At 44.7% G+C, this 21277-nt stretch overlaps 1 protein-coding gene and 1 non-coding gene across 4 annotated transcripts in view; both read right to left on the reverse strand.

The window, feature by feature from the left end:
• The window catches only part of KATNA1 (katanin catalytic subunit A1), a 62871-nt gene extending 43628 nt beyond the window's left edge, over positions 1 to 19243 (reverse strand). For 2 of the 3 annotated variants that reach the window (XM_056566771.1, XM_056566770.1), the window contains exons 1-2: positions 16096 to 16115; positions 7347 to 7510 (exon numbers count right to left, since the gene is read on the reverse strand). In XM_056566771.1, the coding sequence (XP_056422746.1) occupies positions 7347 to 7384 (38 nt within the window). In that variant the 5' untranslated portion in view covers positions 7385 to 7510; positions 16096 to 16115. Of the gene's footprint in view, positions 1 to 7346; positions 7511 to 16095; positions 16116 to 19089 lie in introns of those variants that run through there. The other variant, XM_056566769.1, reaches the window with a different exon arrangement.
• Positions 19244 to 19441: 198 nt separating this feature from the next.
• TRNAG-GCC (transfer RNA glycine (anticodon GCC)) lies at positions 19442 to 19512 on the reverse strand. Its single transcript has one exon. It is a non-coding gene; the product is annotated as a tRNA-Gly (tRNA).
• Positions 19513 to 21277: the final 1765 nt, after the last annotated feature.

Below are 21277 nucleotides of genomic sequence, written 5' to 3' on the forward strand. Positions count from 1 at the left end.
CATTTCCAAGGGGGAGGGGCCCAACCGGTATTGCGGTATGGGCTAAAATTCATATCGTGCAGCCCAAAAATGTCGGTATTCGGTATGAACCGGTATACCGCCCAGCCCTACTTGGACCCAGCGATCGGAGCGAACCAGAGCACTCCCAGCAACGTCTCGTCAAGATGGAAATGGAGGGAAAAGCAAAAGGGGACCCAGCTTGGACTCCCGGACTCTGGGCACACGAAGGTTACTCCAAAAGATTGGAGTGGCAGTGTAACGCCACCGACACTGACAAAGGGAAGGATGAGCACACCCTTCCCGGATATTGCGCCAAGGAAGGAAGAGAGCAATGGCAGACTGGCTGTTGCTGAGCTATACACGATTGTATAAACCCCTCCTACAGAGGAAAATGCCCTAGCTGCATGAGCAGCAGTAGACAACCAGAAACAGGAGGAGAGCCAGGCTGCAATAGTAAGCACACAAGCAGGGCAGGTGAAAAGCACTTCCGATCACTCCCAGCAACAACAAAAAAAAGACCAGCAAGGTACACCACCATGTAGGGGGAAGTGTGAGATCTTGGCAGAAGAAAGTGCTCATTTAAATAGTCCCCCTAGTGGAGGTGGAGACAAAACTCAGGCACTGACCATGCCAAGCTTCCTGATCCCAGTACCCCCAGTGAAAGGGAATTTCCCAAGAGCGCCATGTACTGTAGGAGTAAGGAAACGGATCAAAGCACTGGGTGGATGTAGCCTCCAGGGATCCTGCGAAAACACACCGAGGCACGGAGGAGCCATGTTGTGTCCGCAGAGGGATTTGAATCCTGGACACTGGAGCTGGGAGATACAAAGACATAACTACTAGAGATGAGCGAACTTACAGTGATTCGATTAGTCATGAACTTCTCGGCTCGGCAGTTCCTGACTTTAGCCTGCATAAATTAGTTCCGTTTCCAGGTGCTCCGGTGGGCTGGAAAAGGTGGATACAGTCCTAGTAGACTTTCCCCTAGGCTGTATCCACCTTTCCCAGCCCACCGGAGCACCTGAAAGCTGAACTAATTTATGCAGGCTAAAGTCAGCTACTGCCGAGCCGAGAAGTTTGTGACGAATCGAATTACTGTAAGTTCACTCATCTCTAATAACTACGAATGCAAGTAAGAAGCACATGTAGCAACCTAAAGCATTGGGAGGAAACACCCAATTAAGGCGAAACCTTAGAACAGGCAGTTGCCCCAGCAGACCCCATGCCCGAACAGAGGTGCTCAACTGCCACAGACCTGTGGAAACAATTACACAGGAAGGCCTGAGGTACACCCCACTGAAAAGGAGGGGAGGAAGGCTCTACATGAACAGGGTGTTCAGAGCATATGTAGGGACACAGACATGGGCACCTCATGATAGCAGAGAGGTAACAAGACTGCCACCACGAAGGGAACCACAGACATCCAAATGTCCGGAAGCATGGAAACTAGCCTCAGCACTCAATGGCGTGCCACAACCATGCCCTGAGAAGACTAACATTACGCTGTTAGAAAGGGGAACCAAGGGTGCTGCTGCGAGGTCCAGATACAACCTGCAGGAAACGCCCACACCCCATCTCTTAGTGGCGCTAGACAGCAGAACTGCAGTTGCAGACTAAATATATGTAGGACGAACGAGGTGCAGGAAATATGCAGACAGTCTAACTTACCGGTAGAAAGGTCCACTCAATCCACAGAGCCACTTCTTCGGAACTTCACAGTGAAAATGAGTCACCGGATGTCTGACGCTGGAGCGGCAGGAATAGGGAAGGAGACCTGGTGGATGAAAAAAACATGCAGACAGTCTAGCTAAAATGGCACAGGGACCGTGGACACATCAGTCCCGTCCTTGGAACCACACTGAAAGTGGCTTACCAGCCCTTATCCGTGATAGCAGCAGGCCTGTGGAGAGTGACCTGAGAAAGTAGAGAACCCTGCAAACCACTACGTGGTGCATTGTTAAAGGCCCATGGAGCAACATGGGGTCCCTTGCTCAGAACTACATCTTGGCAGTGGGATACCTGAACTTCCGCCAAAGTGTGGGAAGTGTATGGTAGGTGGCCCGATGTAGTAGTAAACCACGCAGACCACCACCTGGTTGACTGGTATAGGGTTCCTGAACGCACTTCTGCGAACCCTCCCACCAAATGTGGGGTACTGGAGTGTGGCCATGGACAACCCTCAAGCAGAAGAAAGTCTGTGACTGACGTCAGTCCTGTGTACCTGCAGGGGACCCTCTTCCAGATTTCTCCCACCAGAAGTAAGGTACTGGAAACCCCAGCAATGCATGCGGCAGCCCATGGATGGAGGCAGACTGCGTCGGAAACAGTGCAGACAACAGTCTGGCTGAACGAGTACACCTCCAGGTGCTGGCGAAAAATTAACAACAGTCATATCGCCGATCACTATGCCCCCTTGGTCGCAGGTGGGAGGACAGGGAGGCCTAGGAGCCATGGATAAAATTCCCGCCAGCCTGGGAGATCAGGGGAGACTGAAGAGCCATGGATGGTATCCCCGTCGCCCTGCATAGGGTCCATAGGACACGTTAGGGCACTTCTTCGGATACTGCGCACTGGTAGTGGGGTACCGGAACTCCAGCCGCAGAGACATCAGACATGTGTGAAATGACAGGCGGTGTAACCACGCAGACCACTATCTGGCTTACTGGTATGGGTACATAGTATGCAACAGGTGACTCCGTTGGACATCTTGCACTGGCCGAGGGGTAACGGAATGTCAACCGCGGATGCGGCAGATATGAGATTGGTGACCTGTGGAGGAGGGAATCATAGTGTATGCACCTGCCAAGAACCCTCCTCTGATAGATGACCGTCAGAGGAAGAACCCCGAACCAAAGGCAGTCGGTTGACAGCAGTGCCCTGCTAGACAGGCTTCTGCTGAGCTGGAGGAGAAATTGTCCTGAACCAGGGAGTTAGAGGAGGGAGACAGCCTCTGACATCCCTGGTAGCATGAACAACTACTGCAGCACCCTAAGCCTGGAGTGCACGCTGCGGCATGAGGGGCGGAGCTAAACTCCGTTCATGAGAGGCGCAGAAAGGCGCTGGGCCTTTTCTGTCTGGCGCTCTCAAAACAGCTCGGACAGAGGGGGAGAGAGTCCTCCCTCAGTCTCCAGATTTCCTCGCCAAGCATGGGGAACTAATTAATTTTTTTGCTATTTCACTCCTTATGGTAAATAAAGAAAATCTCTCATGTACTTTGTTTTAAAAAAAAATATACTAGGTGTCCCTCTACTTGTCCAGAGCACATTTCCCCCACATTTCTTGCACAGACTTTGGACTCCTGCTATGGGAGCCTAACACACACTAAAGAGAACTGTGTTACACACACACACACACACAGTATAGGTGGTCACGTGACATACGCACAACCTAGGGCTGGGCGGTATGACCAAATGTGTGTATCACTGTATTTTTGTAACTTTCGGCTGTTCCACAGTATATAACGGTATTTCCAACCCCCGCCCCCCCAATTAATTATCAGCCCAGCGCTGCACACATCGGGGTAAATACATGTCACCTGCTAGCGCTGCCCTCCTCGTGCTGTTTGTTGCAGCCGCCGGCGCTGACACAAGGTAAACAAAATAAACTAACGGCATGTTCCGACGCCGGCCTTACGCTGGGGACAGGAACGTCGGAAAGCCATCAGCCTATCACCAGCGGCAGCGATGTTCCGCCTCGGTCGCTGATAGGCTGAGCCCACTGTCATGTAAGGAGCTCTGGATGGCTTCTTACAAGACAGTGGGCTCAGCCTATCAGCGGCCGAGGCGGAACATCGCTGCGGCCGGTGATAGGCTGACGGCTGTCCGACGTTTCCGTCCCCAGGAAGAGCGTAAGGCTGGTACCTGACCAACGGGAGGTAAGATAAAGTTTATTTTGTTTATTTTTTGCAGCCCGGGCATAGGGATACCACACAGTATAGAGTAGTGGTCTTCAACCTGCGGACCTCCAGATGTTGCTAAACTACAACTCCCAGCATGCATGCTGAGAGTTGTAGTTTTGCAACATCTGGAGATCCGCAGGTTGAAGACCACTGGTATAGAGTGTCAGCGCCGGCCGCCGCAACAAACAGGAGCATGGGGATAGCGCTAGGCTGTTAATTATTTGGGGGGGGCAGAACAGCGCTCGCGAGCAACATATGATTAGTTCCCCAATGTGGGGACAGCGCAGCGCTGGGCTAATTCATTCATTCCCAAGTGGGAGGGGCCCAACCGGTATTGCGGTATGGGTTAAAATTCATATCATGCAGCACAAAAATGTCGGTATTCGGTATGAACCGGTAGCCCTAGCACAACCCCCCCCCCCCCCCCCCCAGAACCAATGGTAGAGGGAGAGTGTGCGCGTGTCAGTCAATAAAGCATCCTTAGTCCAGCACTGAAAAGTGCCAAGTCATCTATGATATTCTGCATCGAAACACAGAAATTTTTGGTACACCTGCAGAAGTCCAAAAATCAGGAAATGCAGTCTGGAGTGTAATTGGGGGGGGGGGGTGCAGCCTTAGCCAATCATCGCTCATCTCATACTGAACTGCTCTGGACTGTGTGTAGCAGAGTGAGGGAGGAAGTTCTCCCCTGTATGGCTTCAGATGATGTCACACCTGTGAATCTGACAGACTGAGCAGAAAATACAGAGCAATATCAAGGTAGAAAACGAAAAAATTATAAAAATAAAGGCAGGGGTGGTTTATCATGATGGGGGCAGTGAACTGGGAGGATTGTAAAAGGTAACAAGATCATGCCAGGTACTCTTTAAGGCTTTTGATTTCTGAGCACCACAGCCAGTGTGTAGGCAGACATAACTCTCACTGGTCAGGACATGTCATTTCATGCACACAGCAGGTACATTCTCATGCAGTGAGGCACACTACAGTAATGAACTCATGTGGGTGGAATGATAACAGCTTACAACCAATAAAAACAAAACCATATATTGCTATAACACATCAGTCTACTAAATAAAAGATTGCTCATACATATTATTATGGTTATTAAAGAACTCTAATCACAGCTCGCATGTGGCAAATCTACTAATGTGTACAAGTAAAACTACATTAAAGGTGTACTCCTTTGGGACTAGCTGGCTAAACAAAGTTCTACAGATTTGCACATCTCAAGCCTTCCATTTCTCATAAGCTGCTGTATGCTCTGGATTTGTAGTCTTTTCAGCCAGACAGGAGGCTATCCCTGTTGTGAACTGTGCAGAGAAGGAGAGGTTTGCTCCTGTTGTAGACAGTTCCTGACACAGACAGATGTGGCAGCAGGGAGCACCATGTCTGACTGAAAACACAACTTTCTCCAGGGCATCCAGCACCAGCTTACAATAATCCCAAACGGAATTGAATGTTTAGGGCCCAGAAGAGGGAAAAAATATTATCCACCATATCTTTATTAAATCCTGAATGTTTGAGTTTGGCCTCAGAGTAAGCACCCTCCCAGGCATGGAATTGACCAGGACTGATCATAAAGTAGAAAGAGAACTGTTTTGGCTAAACCCACAATTTGCCAGCATTTCCATAAGTTTTTAATTGGTGTTTTTCACAGAATTTAAGGGATTTAGAGTTTAAAAACACAATAGAAAAAATGCTTACTACAAATGAAATAAAAAAAGGCCAACAATAAAGTGTAACAATCAGGCTGTAAAGAAGTTAAAGGGGTACTCCACTGCTCAGCGTTTGGAACAAAATGTCCCGAACGCTTAAAGCCGGCGCCGGGAGCTCGTGACATCATAGCCCCACCTCTCATGACAGCCGTTGCACCCCTTCCCATTGACTTGCATTGAGGGGGCGGGGCTATGAAGTCACGAGCTGCCAGCTCTAAGCATTCGGAACATTGAGCAGTGGAGTACCCCTTTAATTACAAAGTTCTGAGCAGCTTTGTAATTTACTTCAATTAAAAGGGGTTGTACAACATTAGAAAATCGCTGATAATTTTTTTTGCACAAACAGTACCATTCTTGTTCACAAGTTGTGTTCGGTATTGCCTCTCAGCACTGAAGTGAGTGGGAGTGAGCTGCAGTACTACACACTTACCTGTGGACAAGAGTGGCCCTGGTTTTTTCAAACAGGCATATCACATCTAACATGCTGACTGGAGAAAAACACTGAATGTACAAATTACCGTTTTTCTGGATATTGTGATATTTAGAGGTTAACAGGACATTATTGCTAGGGTTTAAAATATTTCAGTGTGGGCAATAACCTTTTTCTTACTTGGAGCCAAAGTATTGGATTTACGCTTTAGACCGTTACCTGGACAGTAATCAATAAAAGGCTTAGACACACTGTATCCGGAATTGTATGTCCTTCTGCACACTTGCATTCTCCCAGCCTCCATTGTTTACAGAGGCACTGCAGCTAGCAGGAGGCATAACTTTTAATTATGTAAATTACCCTTATTTTAAAGGGGTACTCCAGCCCTAATACATCTTATCCCCTATCCAAAGTATAGGGGATAAGATGTATGATCGCACCGGTCCGTCACACCCCCTCCCATAGACTTGCTGTGAGGGGGCGGTGCGTGACAGCACACGGGGGCAAAGTTGTGACGTCACACTTCACACTCTGAGCCTCCAGCGCTGCAGAGAGCTCACAAAAGGTGGGTGCGGAATAACAGATTGCGGGGGGTCAGCGGCGGGACCCCCGCGATCATACATCTTATCCCCTATCCTTTGGAATGGGGCATAAGATGCATTAGGGCCGGAATACCCCTTTAATGTTGTTCACCTGCACTATAACCCAGTATATTGGGATTAGTGCGGGTAACAGGCCGTCTGTTTCCCTTTAAAAATAAAGTCAGTACCAAACCCATGCTAATAAACACAATAAGAACTACAAAAACAAAAATAATAAAAAGGGACACAATGAATACAAATCATGCAAATACACGCTTACCTACATCTCAAACCTCCAATGATGCTATGTAGGAGGATAAGAGGGGAAAAAATAGCTCTCTAAATTTCCACAGAATAAATTCGTACAAAGCTTTCCCAAATGCAACCAAACATTTCTGATTTTATATATATATATATATATATATATATATATATATATATATATATATATATATATATAGACATATATAGACATAACCGTTTAAATTCCAGTTTCTGACTACATCTAGTTGTATTTCTTATTTAAGAAATCATGATATAGACCAGTGTATCTCAACCAGGGCGCCTCCAGCTGTTGCAAAACTACAACTCCCAGCATGCCCGGACAGCCTTCGGCTGTCCGGGCATGCTGGGAGTTGTAGTTTTGCAACAGCTGAACAGCTGGAGGCGCCCCAGTATGGAAAACAATAATATAGACTGTTCTGAGAAACCTCATAACTTACCTGCTGCCATTTCTGTTGTAGGAAGGTGTCCTTGACATATAAATATTTATTCATCTGATCCAATACACCTTGATAGTAAACCATGGCGGAATCATAGTTACCCAGAAGAGCATACTCTCGTGCTAGCTTCACGTTCTCACTTATCATAAGCAGACTCATCTCAACTGCAAAACCAAAAAGGACAAGAAATTAGTTAAATACCAGAACCGGAGGAGTAAAATGTAATACTGCACCCATAATAATATCTTGTCAACCAGACTTATTTTGGGCCAGGGCATCAGTAGATATACCTAGCACATGGTCACTAAATATTGAACAGTGCCGTGATAAACACATCTGAGGTGAAAACCTTCATGGCCGTCCGAACACAGCACACATTTAATGCGGTTTTATTTTTATTCACTAAAAATTCTTGACAGAGTTCCTGTACAGTATTACAGTGACAACCCTTACTTATCACAAACCTGCGGAGTAACAACCTGTACACAGAAGGACATAACACCTAAAAAATCAGAGAGAAAAATGAGTCATGGTGAGGTGAACAAGTACATTAACCAGCCATACAGGTGCACGTGCAGTGTATATGTGTGCTGGTAAAATACATTTCTGATGGCACACTCATTACACTGTGCACATGTTCTTGGAGCACTCCGTGTCCTTGTAGAACTCTACATACTGTATGTCCTAAATGAAACATTGTGGCCGTCATGGTTTATGTAACTATTCATGTTCTGCCTACTGAACGCAAGGGAATATATTAGAAGTATTTTTTGACAATTAATCCTAAATACACTGAGCTCTCTATATTCAGTATGTAGGAGCTATATTTTACCAAAGAGAACCAGTCGATGTCATTTGGGATAGACATGGTTCCCTAATATGTCTGAGATGGAATGGGTGCACTAAGAGTACAGATGCCCAGTGTCCAGAAAGACTGTTAGGTCGGTTATCGATTCACACAGTCTCTTTGGATATGATGTCTGTGGATAACATAACAGGGAATATGATTAAAGGGGTACTCTGTCCGTAGACATCTTATCGTGACGTCAGGATTAGAGATGAGCGAACTTACAGTAAATTCGATTTGTCACGAACTTCTCGGCTTGGCAGTTGATGACTTTCCCTGCATAAATTAGTTCAGCTTTCAGATGCTCCTGTGGGCTGGAAAAGGTGGATACAGTCCAAGGAGACTCTTTTCTAGGACTGTATCCACCTTTTCCAGCCCACCGGAGCACCTGAAAACTGAACTAATTTACGCAGGATAAAACATCAACTGCCGAGCCGAGAAGTTCGTGACGAATCAAATTTACTGTAAGTTCGCTCATCTGTAGTCACGATCTTCCATCCCCGTGGTCGGGAGGAATTAGCCCGAGAGCCTCCAGCGCTTCCGGAAGCAGTTACAGGTGGGTGCTGCTTGCCAGCGGCGGGACCCCGGCGATCTGACATCTTATCCCCTATCCTTTTGATATGTTGAAATATGAAAGTTATCACCCCCAACATGTTAAACGTTCCTTACCCTTCGGAAAGTTCATTAAATTAAAGCGGATTAATTCCAGAGAGGAGTCATTTGAACCACAAGCACGGGAGTTGTGGTGGAGATTAAGACAGAGGGGGTATCCAGAAGGAAGTCTTAATGAAGCTTTAGATAAAGGGATTCCTCGTAAGCAATTACTCTTGGGTAATTCAAAAAAGTGGAAAGAAAAATCTAAATCTAAATAAAAATAAAGAAAACATTCAGAAAGAAAAAAACGCATCATGTGAATCAGGTAGTGAAGTGCGAGGTAAGCGGTTTGTTTTTTGTTTGCTTTTGGTCCTATGGAACAAAATATTATAACAGCCATATATAAAAATTGGTATCGATTTCAAAGTGATGAGATCTTGAGCTCGTTGAATATAGGTAGGCCACTGGTTTTGTTCAGTAGGAGCATAAATATACGAGATATACTGGTTAATGGATGCTTAAAAAATGTACAGGACAATTGGCCACATTTAAAATTACCTTCCACAACGCAATTTTAAATGTGGCCAATGTAATGTGTAGTTATTGTTCCAATGTAAAAAACGTCCGCTTAGGTATGCATGACATAATCATTCAAGATTTTATTACTTGTAAAACAAAGTACCTTGTACTGTGGATGGGATCACATTGGAAAAACAATACGACCACTCCATGTACGTGTCCGAGAGCATTTTTGATCCCTACAAACAGGACGAGGATGCCGTCGTGTCATAGAGCATATGAATAATGTTCATCATAATAAGCAAGAGGATTTGAGCTTCATGGGACTTGTAGTAGTGAGAACACATAAGAGGAGACAGACACAAACAACTATTGCAAAAAGAAACGGAACTGATACTTAGAAGAGACGCGTTATGTCCGGTCGGTCTGAACGAATGAGGGGACCCGAGCGTCTTTGCGCATTAACAGGTGCGAGTTAAATCAACCTTAACACCTATACTGTTCCTTTCCAATTGTAGGTACTAGTTAGAAACTATCATTTCTAAGTGTTTTTATGGATTATTCTTCATTTGAGAAAATACAGAAAGTGCAATGAACCCTGAAAAAAAAAAAAAAAAAGAAAGACTATTTCATGTTTTTAATTGTATGTGATTTTTGTGTTTTTGTACTAATAAAGTTGTATATATAAGGGGAAGGGTTTATGCAATTGTTAGGGTGCATGCACACCATGTTTTTGCTATCCAGTTCCCATATACAGGTTTCAAGTTAAAAACCGTACGGAACGGTATAGAAAACCGTATACATTGACTTAACATTGTAAACCGTATGTCAAACGCATCATCCGGTTTTGTCCGCTTTGCATCTCATACGGTTTTGTCCAGTATTTTTTACCCATACCCAAAACCGTAGCCTACCACGTTTTTTTGGTCCGGGTGAAAAACTGCATTAAACCATATAAGTTTTTTTTTTTTTTTTTTTTTTTTTTTTTTAACATGGGAGTCAATGGGAACCGTACAGAACTGTATGTGCATACGGTTCCATCAGGTTTTCACAGGGATCGACCGATATCGGATTTTTAGGGCAGATGCCGATAATCTGTGGAGGTTAGGGCCAATAGCCGATAACTTATACCGATATTCTGGTATAAGTTATCGGCTATTTAAACCCCCCCCCCCCCCCCCATAGACCACTGCCGCCGCCACCCGCTTCTCTCCCCCTGCCTGTCCGCGGGTCCTGAGTCCTATCACCGCCACCGCCCCACCCCACCCCTGCCGCACCGTGCCCCCCACCGCACCGCCCCCATTGCCTCCACCATCCCCGGTTTTATAATTACCTGTTCCCGGGGCCCAGGGTCCACTCTACATCTGGCTCCGGTGGCGTACGCCTGAGCTGTCACTGTGCGCACTGCCGGTGATGTCACGTCACTCGTCAGTGCGCACAGCAGGACACAGCAGGAGCCAGAAGTAGCGTGGACCCCGGTAACAGGTAATTATAAAACCGAGGATGGGGGAGGCGATGCGGTGCGGTGTGCGGTGCGGTGGGGGGGGCGGTCGTGGTGCGGTGGGGGCGGTGCATTATCGGCATATCGGCAAGGTAATTGCCGATACCGATAATGCCCAAAATCGTGATTATCGGCCGATAATATCGGCCAAACCGATAATCGGTCGATCCCTGGTTTTCACCATACGGTTTTTGACTTTGCACAGTTTTTTCAATCAAACAGGTGAAACTTTACTCAAAATGAAGTGAAAAGTTAAAGACGTATACGTTTTTTTTTTTTTTTTTAAACGGATGAAACCGGACATAATTTTTCAAACCGTATACGGTTTTACAACCTTATATGGGTTCAAATTTGTACACAATTTTTGATACAGTCAGGTTTTGAGGAATCCGTTTTTCATCAAAAACCTGATACAGGAACTGTATTGCAAAAACGTGGTGTGCATGTACCCTTAGAGGTCACGATTAAGCTCCCTGCGTGGCGAGAAAACAGCCCATCGGCCTTGTTGTATCCTTTACCGGATGGATTTTTGATCCTAAATCCAGATACCTTCATGGGAGAGCGCCATCGTTCATTGCTTCTATCTATACTTGGTGATATCTCTACATAAGGATAGAGCACCTCTCAAGGAATTTTGGACTTTCAACGTGAGCCGTTCTGATGTTCAAGGTGCATATTGCAAGTAAAAGCAGCAATGCCGATTGTGCATCTTTCTGAACACCTGAAAGATCAATGTGGGTATGGCATTCGGCAGTGGTCTTCAACCTGCGGACCTCCAGATGTTGCAAAACTACAACTCCCAGCATGCCTGGACAGCCAACGGCTGTCCAGGCATGCTGGGAGTTGTAGTTTTGCAACATCTGGAGGTCCGCAGGTTGAAGACCACTGGCATACGGTATTGCAGCATAATACACTTTCCCCAGTCTGTATGCATGAATCTGTCACACTACCTAATGTGTATAGGACAAAGATCCATGTGATTGTCATTTTTTCTGTTTTGGATTCTAATTCTCCATATAAACGAGATGACAAGCTCCTAACATGCGCCCATTATGGCGGCATCATTGCATTTAGTATTCCTCCCAGTAAACAAGCATGAACAGGATCAAGGAGGTATCTACACAGGATGTTTATAGGAAAGGTGCTGATCCGCCTCTACTAGAGACAAGGTAGCATTTTCTAATAAAGCTTCCCACAAAACAAATATATGGGTGGATGAAAAATGCTTTCACGGCTAGATTCCTTTCTTCACGCTCCAAAACCAAACCTATTATCATTCTAGTCTACAACATCTAATGAAAGGTTACTCGAAAAACAGAACTAAATGCATCATATAAAATGTGGCTGTATAAACCTAAAGAGGGGTTGTCTAGTTTAGAAAATCCACATTTATACCTTAGGGTATGATTATTACATGTGTGTGTTTTCTGCTGCAGATTTTCTGTAGTAGATTTTGCTACCTATGGAAGTCAATGGGCAGCAAAATCTGCAGCAGAAAATATGCATGTGTGAACATACCCTAAGGGCTGAGTAAATCTAGCTGAATCTCCGCTTGCGGAATTCAGCATGGCAGCCCCCGTAGAAATTCACTGACTGCTATGCAGTGCTCGCAGACTTCTGTGCAAAGAATGAATATGTTCATTCTTTGCACGGAACAATTTCAGCGGAACTGTCCGCCGCTGAAATTGCTCAGTGTGAATGGGTCTTGTGGAAGACTTTGGCAAGGTTCAGACTACGGAATTTCCATCTGCAATTCCGCTTTGAAATTGCAGGTGGAAATTCCGTTTGCTAAAATGTATAGTATAGTGAATGGGTTTCCGTTCACAAATTCACACTTCGGAATTTGTGAATGGAAAATCCGCTTGGAAATTTCCGCCTGAAGAATGGCGTTACTCTTTCTTCAGGTGGAAATACTCGCGGAACACATTGCAGTCTATTGGAGACTGCAGTGTTTGCGCGGTCCTAACGCCGACTGATTCACTCGGAATCTCCGGGCGGATATTTTCTGCCTGGAGATTCCGTAGTCTGAACCTAGCCTTATTCACACTGATGTCAAAGTTCACAGCGCGTAATTCCGCCCACAGAATTTTGCAGGAATTAAATAGTGTGAACGCACCCTAACAAGGGTACGTTCACATGGGTGGACTTTGCTGCAAACTTTTAGCTGTTATTTTTTTCTGCTTATTTTTGTTCGTAAATCAATGTAAAAAAAACAAGCAGCAGAAAATATGCAGCAACATCTGCCAGTGTGAACGTCTATTCACAGGGGCTGATTTCCTATGGATTTTTCGCATTGTATTTGCTGCAGAAAATCTGCAGCAGATATAGCTATTATTGACTTAATAGTGCTGCGTCGTCAAGTCTTCTGGTCCCCCCGCTGTCCTCTGTTTCCTCTTTCCAATATAGTTTGGTGCAGGCAGTGACTGGCTGAGCAGGCACAAACAACATTATTGGAAGGAGTAAGAAAAGGACTGCAGGGGGGGGGGGGAGACAGCAGGAGCTGTATGGGAATGTAAGTATATAGTCTTTTTTATGTTTAGTGTATCGGGAGGCAGGCACATTTATTTTTCACCAGGAAACCTTTGTAATAAAAGGAGGTCCTCTGTTAGGAAACATCATCTCTTGGCTAAAGAAGAGAACTCCTATAAAGGAAGATTTTTCCTCTAGAAGACCTGTCCAGTATTACACAAACAACTACTGGTAACTGATATAAATGGACATTGTAAAAAATAATGGGCACTACAAGGTAAAGACTTAAAGGGGTACTCTGGTTATGCAAAACTGAGGCAGGACATGACTGCAGCTGGTGATTGGCGGAGCAACCAGCCAAGACAGAACAGTTTGTCTTCAAAGTTGTGTCTGGAACTGTAAGAGACGGCCCTGTTCTGGAAATCACACAATTAAAGGGGTTCTCCGGTGCTTATACATCTTACGACCACAGGGCCAGCGGTGTATGATGTCACGCCTCCGCCCCTGTGTGACCTCATGCTCTGCCCCTCAATGCAAGTCAATGGGAGGGGGGCGTGATAGCTGTCACGCCCCCTCCCATAGGCTTGCATTGAGGGTGCAGAGCGTGACGTCACACGGGGGCGAAGGCATGACATCATACACCGCTGGCCCTGTGGTCGTCGGTAATCAGACTCGGAGCGAACATGCACTGGGGACTGATTACAAAGGGGGTGCTGCGTGCAAGATCACGGGGGTCCCCAGCGGCGGGACACCCGCCATCAGGCATCTTATCCCCTATCCTTTGGATAGGGGATAAGATGTATAAGCACCAGAGAACCCCTTTAACCCCTAATCTGTGAATAGGGGGATACATTTTGCATAATCGGCATACCCCTTTAGGATGTCCATATACCTTCAGTAACTGTAAGACAAGCAGCCTACATTTATTGGTAAATTGCTGCGTCCACTAGTGCTGGCAATTTACAAATACTTTTGGGCTGCACATGGACTTGCCCCTGCTTAAAGCGGCAAGTCCTGGTCCAGCCTGCAATTATTGACGCAGCGTCACAGCCACTAGTTCTGCATGTAAGGGCACCTAAAAGGCATGTTACCTTGGCATAACCCAGGGAACTATGCTGCCATGGCAACTTATCAGATCCCCACAATCAAGTCAACAGTCAAGCTGACAGAAGCCCAATCCGCTGTCTAACCATTTAGATGCCATAGTTGCAGCAGTGTGACAGCTGTATATTATCATCCCCTTAATGTAAGGGTTAATTCACATGGGTTAATACTGCATAGTTTTTATATAGTGTTATGACTCGCTCTTGCAAACAGGTGCGGTTGCAGTATAGAGGCAAGGAGAATTAAAGTTCAGTGTTTTATTCACACTTGGCACACAGCAAACAGTCTTTAAATGTAGAACAAAGGAAAACGTAACAAAAGTCCACCTGTATTCCTTAGGTGTTTGTTCACACCTGAGTTCATGCCATGCGGCGTCAAGCAAGTCTTTTCCAAGCCTCCAGCTAGGCTGTCCCGCAGCTTCCACTCCTGGAGCTACCACAGGGAAGAACTCCACACTCAGCTCTCTCTGGCAGTGTGAACTGCAACTAGCAAATCCCCCTCAGCTGGCGAGGCAGCCTAGCTTTAAGGCCAACAAAAGGCGGCCTGGATTGTAGGGAATGACCCCCACCCTGCACTTGGTCATTCCCAGTAAGAGCCGTCCCGGATTGGCCTTCCAGCCATACTACAGCAACAGTATCAGTCTGCACCACAGCACAGACACTGGAAAATTACCGGCTCTTACTTCAAGGCCAGGAGCCCTGGTGACACATGTCGCCCATCAACCACCATGCCTTTCACCTTCTCACAACAAAAACAGTCCATTTCTACATGATAAAAAAGAAGTTTTCCCTTAAAGGGGACAGATATCTCTCCAAAACAGCCCCACACCTGTCCTTGGGTTGCATGTAGTATTGCAGCTCAGTTCATTGAAGTACGGTAGATGTTGTTGTAATACCACATGCAGCCTTAGGACAGGAGTGGTGCTGTTTTTAAACCAAACTAGCTCTGTTTTGCCCTTCCTGGATAACCCCTTTAAAAACCCTTTTTAATTATTTCAATGAGGGAAAATGTGTTGCAGAAAACAGTACCGACATGACACTTTTTCTGCATCATTCAACTTTAAGCTCTCATTGAAATTAATAGAAACTTTAATAAAACTGCACTGGAAAAGAAAATCAAAAACAGAAACAATATTTGCATGGCAGATTCAGCTCCATTTTTGATGGAATTTTCAGTACGGTTTTAGTCTTAAAGGGGTAATCCAGTGGAATTTTTTTTATTTTTTTTTTTTAATCAACTGGTGCCAGAAAGTTAAACAGATTTGCAAATTACTTAACACTTCCAGTACTTATTAGCTGCTTAATACTACGGAGGAAATAATTTTCTTTTTGGAACACAGTGCTCTCTGCTGACATCTCTGTCCATTTTTGGAACTGTCCAGAGCAGCATATGTTTGCTATGGGGATTTTCTCCTACTCTGGACAGTTCTTAAAATGGAGAGAGATGTCAGCAGAGAGCTCTGTGCTTGTGATGTCAGCAGAGAGCTCTGTGTTCCAAAAAGAAAAGAATTTCCTCTGTGTTGTTCAGCAGCTAATAAGTACTGGAAGGATTGAGATTTTTTAATAGAAGTAATTTACAAATCTGTTTAACTTTCTGGCACCAGTTGATTTAAAAAAGACAAGTTTTCCACCGGAGTACCCCTTTAACTGTATGTGCCATCTACTGGATAATACTGTACATCCATTTGCGGGAATGCACTGCCAAAATGTTCATACAGTTGTGTCCATTTGCAGAAACCCATTAATCTAAAGGTTTGGGGTGAAGATGTGCACCACTGCCACAATTAGAAATTTCCATCCTACGTTTAAAAAATAAAATAAATCAACCAACTCTCCACATAGCTTTTGGAAGGATATATTGGGGGAGATTTATCAAAACCTGTGCAGAGGAAAACTTGCCTAGTTGCCCATAGCAACCAATCAGCTTGCTGCTTTCATTTTTATGAAGGCCTGTGAAAAATGAAAGTAGCAAGCTGATTGGTTGCTATGGGCAACTGGGCAAGTTTTCCTCTGCACAGGTTTTGATAAATCTCCCCCATTGTGTGCATGTTCTGATCCTGCAGTTGTGCATTCCTCTTCCCTGTGCCGACTGGCTTCTAACCATAGGAAGGCATTTGTGGTCAGTGCTTCTGCACATCTATGGATTATTTATGTATGTGGCTGTATTCAGTTGTTCATACAGGTATATAACCCCTTTACTGTACCTCTGTATACCTCTATTTATTAGTCAGTATCCGCTATCTCTTGTCAAAATAGCGCATTCTTCGTCACCCTCACTGAACAATGGAAAAGCATGGTATCAAAGCACAATATTTTGCTTCTAAGACACGACCAAAACACAATACATTGCAATACATTGTAGGTAGCGGCTCTATTCAGTTTAAGGTTACATCCACACGTACAGGATCTATCTGCTGCTGATTTTGCTACCCATTGACTTCAATGAGTAGCAAAATCAGCTGCAGAAAATATGCAGCAAATCCTTTACATTTAAAGGGGTACTCCCATGGAAAACTTATTTTTATTTATTTTTTTTTAAGTCAACTGGTGCCAGAAAGTTAAACCGATTTGTAAATTACTACTATTAAAAAAAAATCTTAATCCTTCCAGTACTTATTAGCTGCTGAATACTACAGATGAAATTCTTTTCTTTTTGAAACACAGAGCTGTCTGCTGACATCATGACCACAGTGCTCTCTGCTGACATCTCTGTCCATTTTAAGAACTGTCTAGAGTAGGAGAAAATCCTCATAGCAAACATATGTTGCTCTGGACAGTTCCCAAAATGGACAGAGATGTCAGCAGAGAGCACTGTGCTCATGATGTCAGCAGAGAGCTGTGTTCCAAAAATAAAAGAAATTCCTCTGTAGTATTCAGCAGCTAATAAGTACTGGAAGATTAAGATTTTTTAATAGAAGTAATTTACAAATCTAAAAAGGATAAAGTATGCCAGTCCTCAGTACATTAACTCTTCAAAAAGTTAAATGATATCTGTCTGGTATCACCAAGAAAGGAAATAGATATATTGTTCCAATGAATATAGATTTATTATATATAAAACTCAATATATGAGAATGAAATATTGATAAAATACAATAAAAAAAAATCTGGGGAACAAGGAAATGGGTGTCCTGTCAAAATAGAGCAGCAGGATGCCCATGCATGCCACAGCTTCATTTATTTTCTGTGGGGGATGGACAAATGCTGTACTGCTGTACTGTACCCCCCTCCGTGATCAGACGCTTATACCCTATGTTTTAATGGAGTATCACTTGTATTTAGCTGAAAATAAACTGCTGTATGCAAGGCGGTGTAGAGAGTGGTTATGCACATCCTTTATATCAGTGTTTCCCAACCAGGGTGCCTCCAGTTGTTGCAAAACTACAACTCCCAGCATGCCTGGACAGCCTTTGGCTGTCCAGGCATGCTGGGGGTTGTAGTTTTGCAACAGCTGGAGGCACCCTGGTTGGGAAACACTGCCTTTTAATACTTCACAAGGCACTAAATAAGTGACTAAAGTAACAATGACCTTATGTTTTCCTGACAACTGAAACTGATGTGTAGTCTTTTCTGAAGCCCGTAACTAGTGAACTTGGATAAGCAGCTTAATCTTCATGAAACGTGAGACATTTATTCAGGCTTTGCTAAGGACTCTGTTCACATCACCTTTGAGCTTTCCATTACAGCACATAGAGAAATCCTTTCCACATAGGGCAATTGATAGGTCGCCCATAGTGTCCCATACAAAACGTATAGAGTGCGGTATAGTTTTCTCTGTATTAAAGGGCATAAACAGAGAAAACCTTTCCACATAGGGCAATTGATACGTCGCCCATAGTGTCCCATACAAAACGTATAGAGTGCGGTATAGTTTTCTCTCTATTAAAGGGCAACAACAGAGAAAACCTTTCCACATAGGGCAATTGATACGTCGCCCATAGTGTCCCATACAAAACGTATATTGTGCGGTATAGTTTTCTCTCTATTAAAGGGCATAAACAGAGAAAACCTTTCCACATAGGGCAATTGATAGGTCGCCCATAGTGTCCCATACAAAACGTATATTGTGCGGTATAGTTTTCTCTCTATTAAAGGGCATAAACAGAGAAAACCTTTCCACATAGGGCAATTGATAGGTCGCCCATAATGTCCCATACAAAACGTATAGAGTGCGGTATAGTTTTCTCTGTATTAAAGGGCAGACTGAAGAAAAAAAAGTATATTGGTGAATGCCCCAAAACATAGGTCACAACGACAACCCAGTGACATGTCAGGTAGATGCGGCCTATAGGATGTGGTCAGTGTATGGACAGTTATGGGGGAATTGTTTACAGGCACAAAAAAATACTACACAATAAACTAAGTCCATATACAACCCAATCTAGGTCTGTGTCCCCCACTGCCCCCATGTCATCCCTATCTCCATATGTGAAGAATAGGGACCTAGTTACCCCATATAGACAGGGCAGTAAAGGGGGCACCAGAACATTTCCATACAAACTATTAAAAAAACAGCTGCCAACCTGCCGCCTAGTATGTGCCCGGCCCTACACATTGAGGACACACAGTCCTGGAGAAGACGCTCCCTGGCACCGTACAGGTGGCACACAGATACCCCGGCGTTCTATAGGAAACCTCTATACATGGCTGTACACAGACGAGGAGTGATCTGGCAATATATATGGCATCACAACACCTATTGTACATTACCTGGAGGGCTTCGGCTTCCTCTCCACTGCTCCTGACGGGACCGAGAAGTGACACTGAAAGTTGCCCAGACTACACAGCTCCCTGCTGGCTGCTCATTTCCATATCACCGCCTCCTCCTCAGCACATTCAAACAGCCGCAACGTCACTTCCGCCCGTCCTGCCGCCTATCGAGCGTCACCTGCACGTCCCTCCTCATTGTCCCCAATAGACCAGAGCGCTTCCTGGTCTAAATATTGTCTTCTGATAACACAATCATATGCTTACTGATAATATAATATATAACTGGTTAATATGTATATACAGTATTCCTGGGCAGAAATCTAGTAACGCATTAGAATAAAAAAAAAGTAACTGCATTGGCCGGGAATCGAACCCGGGCCTCCCGCGTGGCAGGCGAGAATTCTACCACTGAACCACCAATGCTTGTTATTCTGTTGAAAGCACATATGCGCATCTGATCTATGTACATTCTATGTGTATGTTTCTTTATTATTTTACACATGTTCACACGGCCATTTGCCCCCGTTCCGTTTAAAAATAAAAAAAAAAAGGATTTCAAAAATGGATAGAAACGGCTGATCAAATGGGTATCCATTTTGAACCGTTTTTAATCCTTATTTTTTTTTTTTTCAGCCACCTACAGACTCCCACAGCCAGGATTACTACTACTCCCATCATGAAACAGACTTGTTTCCATGGGGGGAGTAGTAGTTCCTGGCTGCAGGAGTCTGCTGGCGGCTGGGAAGGCAACATTAGTGCTTGTACTACTATCCCCATCATGGAACAGACTCTGTTCCATGATGGGGGTAGTAGTACAGGGGCTGAGGGATTGATCGCACTGGGTCTCACTTCTGAGACCCGATCCGATCAGAAATTATTATGCAGAGGGAGCGGACGGCATGGTCAACAACCCTGCGATCACCAATGTATTTTACTTCTATTTTTAAATTCCCCACAGGGAGCTCGGAATGGCCAGTACCGAGGAGCCAATCAGGGCTCCCTGTGGGGATTTCAAAATGGACAATGTATATTAAAAGTGCTGTGGGGGGGCAAGATATACAGCGCTATATATCTAGAAGTGAGAAGTGAGACCCAGTGCGATCAATCCCTCAGCCCCTGTACTACTACCCCCATCATGGAACAGAGTCTGTTCCATGATGGGAATAGTAGTACAAGCACTAATGTAGCCTTCCCAGCCGCCGGCAGACTCCTGCAGCCAGGAACTACTACTCCCACCATGGAAACAAGTCTGTTCCATGATGGGAGTAGTAGTAGTCCTGACTGCGGGGGGGGGGGCTAGATATATAGCGCTATATATCTTGCCCCCCACAGCGCTTTTAAGATACATTGTCCATTTTAAAATCCCCACAGGGAGCCCTGATTGGCTCCTCGGTTCCAGCCATTCAGAGCTCCCCGTGGGGAATTTAAAAATGAAAGTAAAATACATCGGTGATCGTAGGGTTGCGGACCATGCTGCCCGCTCCCCTGCATAATAACTTCTGATCGGATCAGGTCTCAGAAGTGAGACCCGATGCGATCAATCCCTCAGCCCCTGTACTACAACCCCCATCATGGAACAGAGTCTGATCCATGATGGGGATAGTAGTACAAACACTAATGTTGCCTCCCCAGCCACCGGCAGACTCGCGCAGCTAGGGAATTACTACTCCCATCATGGAACAGACTTGTTTCCATGGTGAGAGTAGTAGTCCCACAACACTGTAGGAGTCTGCCTATGTCACCTCTTCTAAGCATGCTCAGATGTAATTACGGATATTTTAAACCCGGGTGTGAACGGATGACATTAAAGGTTCATCCGTTTGCCATAGACATCAATGTTAAAATTATAATATCCGTGTTTTCTTTGTTTTTTTTCACGGAAGAAAAAATATTGCATGTGCCGTTTTTTTCTTCCATCAAAAAAATGGAAATGAGTGCAGACGGATGTAAACGGATTGTAAAAAAAATCCCATTGACATGAATGGGAATTTTTTTAACCGTTTTTAATCCGTTTACAGTCTGCAAAAACGGAACTGAAACGGGGATAAAAAAAAATTGGGGCAAATGGCCGTGTGAACGCACCCTTAAATGGCACCAACAAAAACTAAAAATCATCCTGCAATAAATAAATAAATAAATAAATAAAACAAAACATTATAGGTCTTAGGCTACATTCACACTGCCTGTT

This window comes from Hyla sarda, chromosome 3 (genome assembly GCF_029499605.1).
Source record: "Hyla sarda isolate aHylSar1 chromosome 3, aHylSar1.hap1, whole genome shotgun sequence".
Taxonomy (NCBI): Eukaryota; Metazoa; Chordata; class Amphibia; order Anura; family Hylidae; genus Hyla; species Hyla sarda.